The 13,487-nt window shown below is 33.8% G+C and overlaps 1 protein-coding gene across 1 annotated transcript in view; it reads left to right on the top strand.

Annotated features, from left to right (window-relative positions):
• Positions 1-11,297: 11,297 nt before the first annotated feature.
• LOC134266800 (kinesin-like protein KIF19) overlaps positions 11,298-13,487 on the top strand; it is a 30,490-nt gene continuing 28,300 nt past the window's right edge. Inside the window, exons 1-2 of the mRNA XM_062749026.1 lie at positions 11,298-11,939; positions 12,560-12,640. Coding sequence (XP_062605010.1) covers positions 11,895-11,939; positions 12,560-12,640 — 126 coding nt within the window. The 5' untranslated portion in view covers positions 11,298-11,894. The remainder of the gene's footprint in view (positions 11,940-12,559; positions 12,641-13,487) is intronic.

Below are 13,487 nucleotides of genomic sequence, written 5' to 3'. Positions count from 1 at the left end.
GTTACTTGTTCTTCTTTGTCAATTGACCGAGGAACCAAAATGCGAGTTCGAGTTAAGGTTCTTTTATCGTTGCTCTTTCTAGAACATATATCTTTCTTACTTTGCAAATGCACATAACTCCTATCAATTTCTCATCAACATATGCTTTAAAGCAGTAAAATTATAAACTGACCTAATTTAACCTCAAAAACGTTATACGTGTATTAAAATAACCAGAATCGGGGCTAAAAAAAGAAATGCAAGTTGATATATATTGGATAAATGGTTTAAGGAAATATACAGCTTATATGGCGTTTACAAAATTAGATTGTAATATTGCCATCATTTATTCATTTATGAAGCCGTTTATGGCTTTAAGGAAATAGAACATCTTTGTACTCACCGAGTTTTATAGAAGTTATGTCGAGCTGTGCTTCGCAACCATTTACGTCAATTGGTTTCTGCAGGCGTCAATGGTTTCTTTGGAGATGTCCCCGTTGGACTGCGACCAATGCAGAGCAACACCTACAAAAGCACAGAGGATGTCATCTTGTCTTCACACCTACAATTCTTTACTTTTTTGTTTTCATGAATTAGGTAAAAAAACATATATTGTATTCCTAAGTATACTTTCTCATTTATTTTTAGATAGGTCGCTTTTCGTTCTTACATACACCTAGATAGACAGATTACTCATATTTTAAGAGTTTTTGCTTTACAATATCTATAATTCTTTATCAAAATTAATATACATCTATTAGGTATGAAACATTTCACGAGAACCATATACATGCATATATAACATGATGTCTTCTTATTCGATTGTCGCCTTGGTGCAATGTTTAGAGCGTTTACTCCGTAATCGTATAGAGAAGAACCCATCGTGTCATGATGTGACCCGTCCTATGGATGAGACCGTATTAACCGAGGTCCTGTGTCGCAGTAGAAGTTGGCAAGTAACAAAGGTCCCTAACTGCACAAAAGTCCCGAGTACATGTCTTAATTTGCAGCCCTTTCCTTTCAAGTGAGTTGCATCTCAATTTGAGTGAAAAAAAAAAAACTCGACGTTTAGCAAACACGCAAAGAAACACACAAAATCTTAAATTCCTCGATATATTAGACATTTCTATGGGCAAATTGATAACCAAATAACGACACAAAGTAAGGTTCATCCTCGCTTATCAATGGTCATCATTTTGTTTACATGTAATTGAAAAACGATTATAAAAAAGCTGTAAGTAATAAAATGATTAATTATTATATAGATATGCAGCAAGCTGGATACAACTTGTGGCAGTTCTAAGAAACAAGTATTAAATAGTTCACAAAAAGGTGAAGAGATTAAATCTCTATTATCTATGCGTCATTGAAAACTACTTCAAGCAAAGAATTTCGCAAATTCGTCTATATCAAATGGTTATCAATTACGGATATAAATAAATTCATTCCCCCCTTTTACGCTTATTTTAGTAACATTAATTATTTATGTCGGTTATATGGTCATGGGGTTCTAGCTTGTGTTCCTTACACTTTTCCTGATCAGCAATGACGAGATCGAAAATCGAATGCTTGATAGAAACACTTGGAAGGTATTATGAGAATTTTGATAATCTTTATAACAGAGGGGAATTATACACCTTCTGTCCAAAATAAAATCCCAGTACATATTTGTAGTACAGATTATTTTAAATCTAATTTCAACTTAATGTTACGTATATTAAACAAACAGAATTACAAAAAAGGGGAAAATCTATTTAAAGTCAAAGTAGTCAAAACTGTGGTTTTAAAAAATACAATTTAATTTCGAAAAAACGAAAGAGAAAAGTGTTACATATTGTAAAAGTAAATGCAAGAAAAATATCTGTACTCACATAAGACGATTTTCTGGAGAAACATGTCTTCTTATTGTATATCTTGTTTGTAGTTATGCTGTTAATCCTTGAAAAAGGCACACTGCAGCTGTGTTTAATTAAAAAGTTATAAATTTAACAACAGAAGCAAGAAAACATGGCCGTTTGATATGATTTTCAAACGCTAATGATATCTAAATTATAAACGTTATATCGATAAACGGATTACAGATACAAATTTTGCAAGAAAAACACACCATAAGCAAATAATTGTAGTTTCTCAATTGATGGACGAACTAGATGCTAGAAGGTAGAAAATGAGTTAGCTGTTCAAAAGTGTTTATTTATTAGTTTTTTCTCCATAGTCAACTATTTCCTTTCCTTTTTTACCCTTCTTGTATTTTTATGTCCCCGTCATTAAAGATGCGGGATGTATAGTTTATGCTCCCTCTGTCCGTCTATCTCTCGGATTGTATGTTAATCTTTTTGTCTATTTGTCCATAAAAAACTTTTACCTTGCACATTTTGATGGAGTCAAAGGCTGGTAAAGGTCTCGAGGGGTGTTACTGGTGTCACTAATTTACACCCTCAAAACATCGAGTTGATGCCTACTATCTCGGATAGGTTCTGTCACCTATTCATGTATCACGCCTCCAATGCTGATCTTGCGCGTTAATACTTTCAGTAGCTGAGTGATCGTGGCGGAAAAGGTGAGTCTACGCTGCCTTGATTTGACTGGAATATCATGCAAAGACTCTCTATGTTACAGAAACCACAGCAAAAGAAGAAATCCAGCGTTTGATTCAAAGAGAAGCTCGCCAAGAGGTCGTAAGGCGCAGATTGATGAAGGCCCTGTAAAAACCATTCAGCCAAAAGATCTCCTAACTATATAGGAACCTCGAATGTGCGAATTATGTTTGAAATTGGGAAGGCAGCCCAGGTAGCGACACACCATCCAACAACTCGGAATATGTGAGAGCAGATGGAATGGAACCGACATTTTTCAATGGAGAAAAGATCATTTATTTTGGAGATGCAAATGAAAACCATAAGCAGACTAAAGAACTTGCCATGAAAATGTATTCAGCTTCAGCCAATGCATTGATTGAAAGGGAACCAATCTGATCAAGTATTATTACAGCAAGATTCCACGAAAAGGAAGAGAAGTAACTGTGATCCAATGCAACTCACCAACAAATACTTCAGATTAATAAACAAAAGATCATTATTTCATAAAACTGCAGGCAGCAATGGACAAGGCACCAAGACGAAACAGCAATGCCAAAATAAATAGTGCAGACAAGTCTGGAAAAGAACTCATTATTAGCATCCAAGCAATTAAGTAAATGTATGAGAATGGAGATATATTTGTGGCAAAACATGATCCAGTAGATTTTCACTCAGTGTTTGGAAGACTTTGACTTTGCTGACGACCTATGTCATATGTCTCAGCAATTACACATGCAGCTCAAGATAGACAGGCTTGTCAAAGTAGCAGCAAAGACAGGTTTACAGGTCAACATTGACAAGACAAGGCTTTTCCACAACAAACAAACACCAATCACGCTTGGAGAGCATATCCTGAAAGACATATACTTCTCCACATACATACACAGCATTGAACAGATGAAGACATTAATGCAACATCTTGTTTTCAGACAAGGATTTATCTGTTCGGTACTCAGGAACAACAGTCGTCTTAACCACAAAGCTTTTCTAAATCGGAAAGGTGGTTCAGAACCCTCTGTATTCCCATGAAAATATTTAACTCCATAATGTGGCCCCAATAAACACGAAAAGGGCTATCAATTAACAATTGTTTATTCTTTGATACTTTTAATTGCAAGAAATAATTCAATGCGGAAGCAAGAAAATTTTCCATCAAAAAATTCTAACTGGTGTTTTAAGATTTTATTTTCTCGCCATTCTTATTTAGGTCGAATAGAAAAAAATGCATACAAGACGGAAACAGACCAGTAATAAAATCCTTAATACATGTATATGTTTCCGTTATTTCCCGATCATGACGAGGGGCACATGGCTGGGGTGACTGGTCGGCAGGGGATACTCACTCCTTCGTGGCACCTGGTCCCACCTCTGATGTTTTAGAGGTCCGTGTTTGCTTTCCTCCTAATTTGTATTGTTTTATGGACTTTTGATCTGGAATACTGTTCGTTATCTCCACATATTTCATCCCAAAAGGCCAGACACTTTGAGCGTTGATTACTTGTAATAAATTAACCTCAATATGCAACCGTCTTAGGCTTCATCAAAATTACCCTCGGTCAGGACGGACCGGGCAGGTATCAATCAATAGAGATGATAATGAAGCCACTGGCAATCACCTTTCGTATGATCAACAATATTGGAATCATTAAACCTAAGACAATGCTTCTCACTTGCTCAGCAATCTGAGATCATATATAAAGCTTGTTTACAAACAGCACCATTTGATTACCTTTTTCCTGGTACAATAAGGGAAATCTGAAATTCAGAATTTATTTATCAGAACATACTTCCAAGAAATGAGGAACTAAAAAATTACATTTACAGAAAAATACATGTGATTTATTCACAATTGTAATAGCAGTAAAATAGTTTACTCTTAATTTTCACTGTCACTGAATGTTTTCAAACCATGGCATCCTTTAGTTGGTGGTCCAAAATAGTAATCTCCTTACTCTGATATTAGGCTTTTACTCCTAGGTGTCTTTTTTGTACGTAATCCAGGAAAGCAAATAGTCTCATCCTCCATTTTACTGTTTTGACGATTTTTTTTCTATAAATGTCTGCCACTTATTCCTTTGTTTATTCTCCATACAGATTTTTCAGGAAAAGACGATATTTGACATTTATGAGAAATAACCATGTCCTCCGTCTATCCCTTTGACACTGTCTGATGACACTGTTCCTTTAGTTCAAGAAAATTGGCACTACCTCTCCTCATTTGAGTTTTGTCCAACCTTCTTGCCATGGCACTTTTAGTTCAATGATGGTATCAACTTTAACACTAGTACCCACCACATTGTATACCGAGTTTTGACCGCTATCAACCTACCAGCCATTTATCTGGCTGATTTTCATTACTCTTGTTGGATGGACTGTTTCATTTGAACAAAACAAAAATCTCTTTTGGTACCGCTTTCATGTCCCGCGTCTGTCTAGTTTTTTTTCTACACCTCTTTTATGTTTCTGCCAAGACACAAAGCACCTAGTCTTGTCTCCACCTAGATCGCCTTTGCTGAAGTGTTATCTTGCAACCATAGATGATGTTTGAGAGTGTTGCTTTCTCCCCATATAGTTTACATTCTGCTAAATCTGATAGTTCCCTTTTCAACAAGTTATAATTTCCAAAGATATGACCACGTAATATTCCTCTCAAAAAAAAAAACAAAAAACAAAAAAACAAAAAACAGAGTATCATTGCCCATTGCTTGAGTATATATATATCAGCCTTGGATTATCTTTGCTCTTCCTTGGTACTTCACCATATTGCATCTCTTTCGCCTTTTACATTTGAGTAGTTCTCCACTGCCTGATAATTATTTTTTTCCAAGATTTTGCCTACCAGTACTAGTGCTTCCGGTGCTACCACTTATAATGATCTTCTCCTCTGTTTGCTGAACACGTTAGTTAGCGATCCATTTCGTCCTATTCTTCACTGCATTCTCTAATCTTTAACTTCCCTACCACTGATATTGTGTATGGTTTGCATGTCCTCTGCTTCCTAAGCGGCTTAATTGGCACTCCATTTTTGTCCCATTTTTGGCCCTTTGCATCCTAATGGTCTCTAAGTTTCATTATCATTCCTTGTGCTTTTGATGGGTTTGTTGGAGCGCATTTTGATATATGATTAATGCAATTAAAGTTATAAGATAAAAGAAAGGAGCGGGTTAAATTTAAATCTTATCTCTGTAAGGGGAAGGGAGGACCATGCTTCAGTACAGCTTTACTCTGCGATGGTCTAATACTCTCCAAAAGATTCTTAAGAATTTTTTCCTCATCATATCCATGAAATGTTTTATCCAACCCTCACACAATGATTTTTTTCTTGCACTTGCACTTTTTCCAATGTAAGACTGTGTTTTATGTACTGCAACTCTTAGCCCTCACCTATCCTTTCCACTGTAATTGGTCTAGAAGCGTTAACGTAAAGTTGAGTTCTCTGGCAGCATACATGTTAGTTCAAATCTCGTCATTCCTACAAACGCATGAGAGAGAGAGAGTAGAGAGCTGGCATACTGACTATTGAGCTGTGAATATTTCATAGCATTTTCAGATTATTTAATTATGACATAATAATAAGGATACAAACTTCTAATATATAAACAAATTCCTTTTCATGGTAGAACTTTTTTGCAAGGTAATACGATTTAAATAGTTTCAGTATTTACTCCATGGATATTATCCTATCATGTTCTCTCTTTCATAAAATATTCAATATGACTTGTAATAAAGACCTTTTATTGTCCGGTCGAACTGACTTTAGATAAAGGTTAAGAATGTCTTAAAATCTGATTGATTTCTATTGGGGATGAGCTATCCTTGACTTATATTTGAACCGCATTTGTTGAAAAAGATAAAGATGATTATTTGTACCTTGCAGTTGACGTTTGGCAATTCTCATTTAACTGTCTTGTGACAGTGGTATGTAACACATTATACAAAGTAAAACAACTTCAATATGCTGTTGCATGGTTCATGACGATCGAGAACCCTTCGACTTGACACCGAAGTACATGTATAATCAAAGTACTGAAAGTACTGGGAAGCGCTAAGCATATTGATTTGAAATTCATCATAATTATTTTGAATTTAAATTTCCTGTTGTATTGAATTTTAAGCAATATGTTGACTGTGCAAGAGCGCTAGGCGAGCACAGTTGTTTGATACGTACATAAGGCCAAGCTGTGTTTGTAGTTGCCGACCTATAATTTTCTGAGGGGTAGGTAGGCATTCTTGTTTTAAAAAAAATAAGTTTTGGGATATTTGTTAGACAATAAGTAAACAGAGTATTTCATAGACCTACTAAAGAAGAATACTCTTCACTCTTGTATAAATCAAAGATTGATAAAAACAAAAACTAAAATGAAACAGTTTTAATATCCTGAAAATTAAAAAAATAATAATATAACAAAATGGTAAAAAAAAAAGTTTGGGTTTTGTGCATTTTCAGTGGGTCGGTAGGCAACTGCAAACAAATAATTTTTTATTTCAGGTCTAATCAAATATGTGAGTCCTGGAAACTTCTTGTTGGGTTATGAAATTCAACATCGTCTAATGCCTTTTTATTTTAAGCATTTTACACTTTCTTTCTCTGTCAAAATATCAATTTATATCACATACATGAAATTGCAAGAAAATATTTCTCTGTGTAATTTTTTTTCTTTCTCCATCGCCTAGTAGGAATCTATGAGGTAATATTTGCGTATAAATTGCAATTTATGGTGGGGAAATGTACATTATGTAATCCACTTTTCCTATCAAATTAAGACTCTAAATGTAGCTATACGTTTGCTGGAAAATGTATATTTTGAAATAATTTTAAAAACCTGAAAATTTCGCTAAAATTCCTCTATTTTACAGTGTAGGTGCAACGCTGACAGCTAAAATCTTCTGGTGATTATTTTTATAACAAATTCATTCGGCGTTTACGAGTGTTTCAATTTGAAGATTGGCATCATGTTTGTAACAATGTCATGGTAAAAAATTCTACGTAAATGAAATGAGCATCCGTAGAATTAACGCCCTTTTTGTCAGATGTAATATGTAAATATACAGTTGAGTATAAAGATATTAATCTTTCGATGCTATCATTAAAATTTAATCTCTGATTTTCAAATACATGATATATAGCGTACTAGTATTTGTAGTAACATTGTGTTGATAACACAGTATGTGTGATTGATTTGTAAATATTACTTCTTTTTTTTTTTTTTTACAATATATAGTTCTTCTTTGGATTAAAAATATGTCATTAAACCCCCCAAAAGTATTTTTTGACTATTGTTGAAATAATTTATTTGTACGGACGCTTGATGCTTTACACCATTCTCTACTTGTTTGTGTATGATTTTAACTCCATGCAAAACATGTTGAGAGGAAAAAAACTTATCTCTGCTAGTTGAAAAGGGATACTGAAAATAATTGCTAATAAATTTTCTGCTAAATAATGATAAATAATTAAAGAGTTTAAGAAAAAAAAATACAACATTAATCTCATGTATTAATAAATCTTCACGAAGGTATACAACATTGTTTTATTCTGTTTTTATTTAGTCTACATTAAGAATCAGCAACAGAGGAGGCACATCTTTACATGAACTATTTCTTCTTAGTATTACACTGTTTGCTTAATATTTCATCAGCCCTATAACTGTCCATTGTTAATAACAATAATTAAGGTTTTAGCATTTTTCGCAATATCCTGCCCACTACATACACAATTTTAAAGCACAAAATTCCGAGAAATAAGTTTTACTATTTGAATGCATTCTTTGAAAACACAGCTACCACATGCCCTACATGTATGTACAGCCATAAACTGCCTTTCCTTTCGAATTATTAACATAATAATTATATTTTTTTACCCATATGATACAAATAAAGAGTACGTACAACACAAGTATAGAATTAAGAAAGATAGTCCATGAATGTATTCCAGTCTGTTACTAATTGATACTGAGATGCGAAAATCAACTTCACTGATAGCTCTCAGCATGGTTCAGGATGTTAATAGGAAGGCTTGTTTTAGTTATACTGCCTTAAATAAGGGTCTAGAAGAAATAATAATAGTCTATATGGATATAAGTTATGTAGCATGCACCAGATTATGTAAGTAGTACTAGTATATTATAAATCAATTTTTGAAAATTATTATTACGGACTAAATCCTTTCCAGTTTGAGATTTAAAAACTTATTAAATCCCATCTGAGTTTTCAATTAAGTACTTATTCAATCACTATATAACATGTACATGATAAATAATATGCCGTGTTTAAGTATTTGCGCTATAGGTTAGCTACATGGTACAAAAGTAATGTGTGCTGACACGATTTAAATGAACTACAATGTAAATTAAAGAGAAGAGCATGATAAGTTAAACTGCTCTTATCTACTAGCTGTGGAATACCTTACTAATTGCCTCCTATTATTAGAATTGCACGTAACGCAGCATTACACTAAAATAGCAGACAGTCGGGGATTTCCAGTTGCATATATCTAGAAAAACAAAAGGAGTTATCTTACTTGCTGAGTGGCGCTGGATCGCGAACGGAAGTAGATTTACGCTGACAGAAAGCGCTTTGCGCTGCGCTTAGCGCTTAAAAAGGGACGTAGTATCGTTCTTGAAAGGATCCTATGTTCGATGCAATGACCTTTCAGCAAGTACAAAATATCATTAAGTCGAACGCTGACTGGCGTTTCTTTTACCAATTGTTTGACCATCATTTACACACTGTAATGTCTACGGATTTTCCCGTTTGCACGACCATGACAAAAGTACAAGGTGCGTCTTACCGGTCTACAAAGGATACTTACTGGTACTCCTCTACGGTACCTGATCCCACCTCTGAGTTTTAGAGGTCCGTGTTTGCACAGATTTTATCATTTGTATTTTTATATACCCGGTAATATATTACTCGGATGTTGTAATATTTCATGCATAATCACAATAACTAGACTTTCTTCATTCTAATTTTGAGGATTGACACACTGAAGGATAGATATACATCCTGTCTCGTAATTACGTAAACATGTATATTTCGTTTTTGATAAAATGTTGTGATACTTACAATTCATGTACAGTTTCATTATTTACTTATATTATACTTTCATGTAAATTAGTTGAATCTGATTGGTCGAGAAACTTTGATAAAAAAAAAAAAACAACAACACTATATTACCCGCTGAATAATGAAGCCACGGCCTCGAGCGTAGCAACAGTCAACATTGCTTGACGACGGGTGATATTCCAAAAAATAGCGACTGTGCAGAATTTATGCGCGCACGATTCAGTGTTATATGTTTTTGTATAAAACATTCAGTATAATATAATAAATATTGCATGTAGTTGAGTGTAACATTGAAAATTTTCACCCCTCGAAAACCATTTTCAACCTCGGCTGCGCCTCGGTTGACAAGGTTTTCTTGGGGTGAAAATTTTCAATGTTACACTCAACTACATGCAATATTTTTGATATATTCAAGCTTTTGAAGTAGTCTACATGCGTATGTACAACCCTTGTTTGCAAATTATCTGAAAGAGTCAGGAGTTTCCTGGCAAAAGGAAAATGATGGGACTTTTTTCAGAAGATTCGCTGAATGTTGAGTTTCTCTGTATATTTCATCATGTCAAAAGTAGGTTACCGTCGTGGGGTAAAAAAAAATATTAGTACTTGTCAGAAGGAAAACATCTATGATATTGGATAGTCCTAGCGCTATGTGTTAAAAAATTATATGCCATTTGGTCAATTGAGGTTAAACTTTCTTAAAAGTAAGTCAAACTTCAAGGTCACATGATCAAAAGTTCAAAGATATCGGTGCCTAAGGGAAGGTCAAGGTCAAGAGATTAAAAATACAATACTTGCACCAAAAGAAAAGCCTGACACAAGGAAATCATGCCAAAGCTTTCTAAAAAGCACGTCATCTCACACAAAAGTCAAAATGTACTCAAGCCTGAAGGACAAGGGGATGTCTTGTTACAGGGAACACACTAGATGCATGAAAGCTTTGTTTCCAACCGTTAAGTTATCTCCAAGGTTAAAGTTGAATAAAAATTTGCTAAAGTGGGTCAAACGTCAAGGTCACATATATGTTGGTACAGCAATCGGATCACCTCGCCCTTTTCCGTCGCACGCTAGAAAATCTTAGCGTGCGACGGAAAAGGGCGAGGTGATCCGATTATGGTACAGGTCTACAGAAAGTTCTTGTTCAACGAATACACGTGAGAAATATAAAAACCCTAGCTCTGACAAACAAAAGTTGTGTCCAAGGTTCAAGTTTTAGTGGATAACAGACAGACGGACGGACCAAAAACTATCATTATACCCCCGAATATTCGATTACCGTGGATGCAGGTGCATTATCAAAGTTTTTTGTAGGCAATTACAAATAACACATTTTGTTTGGAATGCTCTAGTACGTTGTTACATTAGATCAATGATAGGTCTGCTCTAAATTTAATTATTAGCGTAAATTAATCACAACGATCAATACAGAAGACGAACTTTTTTAGTATCAGCCAGCTACTTAAAAGGGAAAGAAATCTTTTTTCTGAAAAACAGGACCAGATCCTTTCAATTATTAAATGGTAATGAATATATATTTAATGTGATGTGTAATATTTGTGGTGCACTATTCGTGTTTTGTCGGGGTTTTAAAATTATCCCAGATTATTCAAGAGTCATCCGGAAAGTCATCCTGATACAATTTTATGTTTATTTTATCACCATCGTGATGTTTCCGGTGTATCCATAGAAGAAATTTTTTGGTGGTAAATTATGTATATTGCAAACATATTTCAAAGGTTTAGTAGAAAGAGATTAATTTAATTAAAAGTAACAATCGTATGTAATTCTTTTAATCCGATTAAAAACTTATGATGTTTTTTGTTGAAAACAAAATTTGAATCGGTAATTAAACATCAAAACGAATTGAACATGTTGAGAAGCATGGCCTAATAAAAATCCATCAGCGTACCAAAGATATCATTTGCACCTCTTATCTGACATTGTGATCGGGTTTTTACCTGGCGGAGTAATACAGCAGGAACTATAATCAGCATTGATTCTTTCACGATCACGACCAATCATGCATAACGGTTTCGTAGCGCTGTCAGTCATAGGCATGTAGATTTCCAATAGCAGATAAAAATGCGGACGTTTTGAATTTGGATCGCTGTGATCTTTCTTTTTCAGGTTTGATGATCATTTTTGCTGGTTTATGAGGATTAATCCTGTATTTAATGCATAGTGACTTGAAAAGTATTTCGCCATGGGATGAGCAGGAAACATATTTGCCAGCGAATTTATTTTGATTTGGAATCATAGCCAAAAGTTAAAACAATGTCAGAGAACAAAGTCAAAGGAGGAGGGGAACAGAATCTAACAGTAAGTTTTACACAACATTAACTGATCATTAAGGAAAAATTAAGTGTTAGGGTACTTACAATAAATGTACGAGTCTTATTGAATTTACACACATTGTATTTCAAGTTTTCAACATGTTCAAGGGATTTATTTTATAAATTTAATGCTGTTCATGGTCTTAGAATTATTGTCTTTATTAGCCACTATTATACTTATTATACATGTCTACAATTCTTTTCAGATGATTTACATCAGAAAATTTTAGGTTTAATTTTTATTAAAACATGCTAAAATTGAATGAATAATTTTTGATGAACTTGTATTTTACACAGAGGCCTTGCTACACGATAATGTCATACTTAGTATTGTTTGTAAATTTATTTCAATAGTATACTTTCATTGGTTAAAATGCAAGACAAATGTAGAATTTTTTTTAAGTTTGTAACTGAAATGTTTTACATTCATGTGCAACCGAAATTCAAGAATTGCTAAATGCATTGTATGTATATGTAGAATCAAAATCAAATAGTGAATTATTGAATATTCATAATATAAGGTTTCTCTCTATTTTCAGTAAAAATGATTTTTTTTTTTTTGGCTATTCTAAATAAAAAAATTAATCATTAATATCTAAATTGCAGGTGGCACTCAGGATAAGGCCATTGAATGAAGATGAAATTCTCCAAGGAGCCACACAGATAGCATACAAAGTACAGAAAAAGGTAACTGATGAACACATGATGAAGTACATTGTACTGTAAAAAATACTTTTGTTTCATTTTTCACATTGTTTCAATGCACATGCAACATATACTTGCTGTTTAAACTTTAGTGTGATAATTTATGATTGCATTAATCAGTTGAAGATTGAGGATTATGCCAAATTTGGGTACACTAATTTATGAATATTTGCTATAGCATGTGTCCATCTGTAGATCTTTGAGATGAAACACTGTAGTGTTCGAAGTGAATAGACTGAATACCCCACAAAGTCGTGTAAGAAATCTATAGCCATAATTGTTATAAAAGTTATCTGGTGATCATATTTGGTGACCATGCAGTGCCGTTTCTTTTTTTTATTTTTTTAGTATGAACAATCAAAATTAATCAGGTAGCCACAATATTTTGTGTTGAGGGAGGAAATATGTACCTTTGAGAATGTTAATGTAGATGATACATCTACATGTATGAACAAATCAGTTACCTTTGAAGTTCTGTAAGGAAGGAAAATGTATACCTTTTAGTATGATACAGTAGACAAAACAAACAAATAAGTTCCTGGTGATATTCTGCAAGGGAAGGAAAATGTACCTGTATGTACGATAAGGCAAGATATGCATCACAAGGTTTCATGCATGCCATAAAAGAATTTTAAAATTTTTCATCTGTATAATCAAATGGATCATTTTATTAGATTTGTTATAATGCCACCCATGGAGATAGGCAATTAACACTTCCAATGGAGTTATGATCAAGTAAATTCCCTACATAGTCATTGCCCTTAAGAATTTTAAGAGTATTTTATGATTTCTGAATCAATTCTCTTAAAGCATTGTACACCTACACCTA

Source organism: Saccostrea cucullata, unplaced genomic scaffold, assembly GCF_032062105.1.
Source record: "Saccostrea cucullata isolate Sc308-1 unplaced genomic scaffold, CSIRO_AGI_Scuc_v1 ctg327, whole genome shotgun sequence".
NCBI classification, from domain to species: Eukaryota; Metazoa; Mollusca; class Bivalvia; order Ostreida; family Ostreidae; genus Saccostrea; species Saccostrea cuccullata.
The sequence above is the reverse complement of the archived record's forward strand: the minus strand, read 5'-3'. Positions and strand labels throughout refer to the sequence as shown.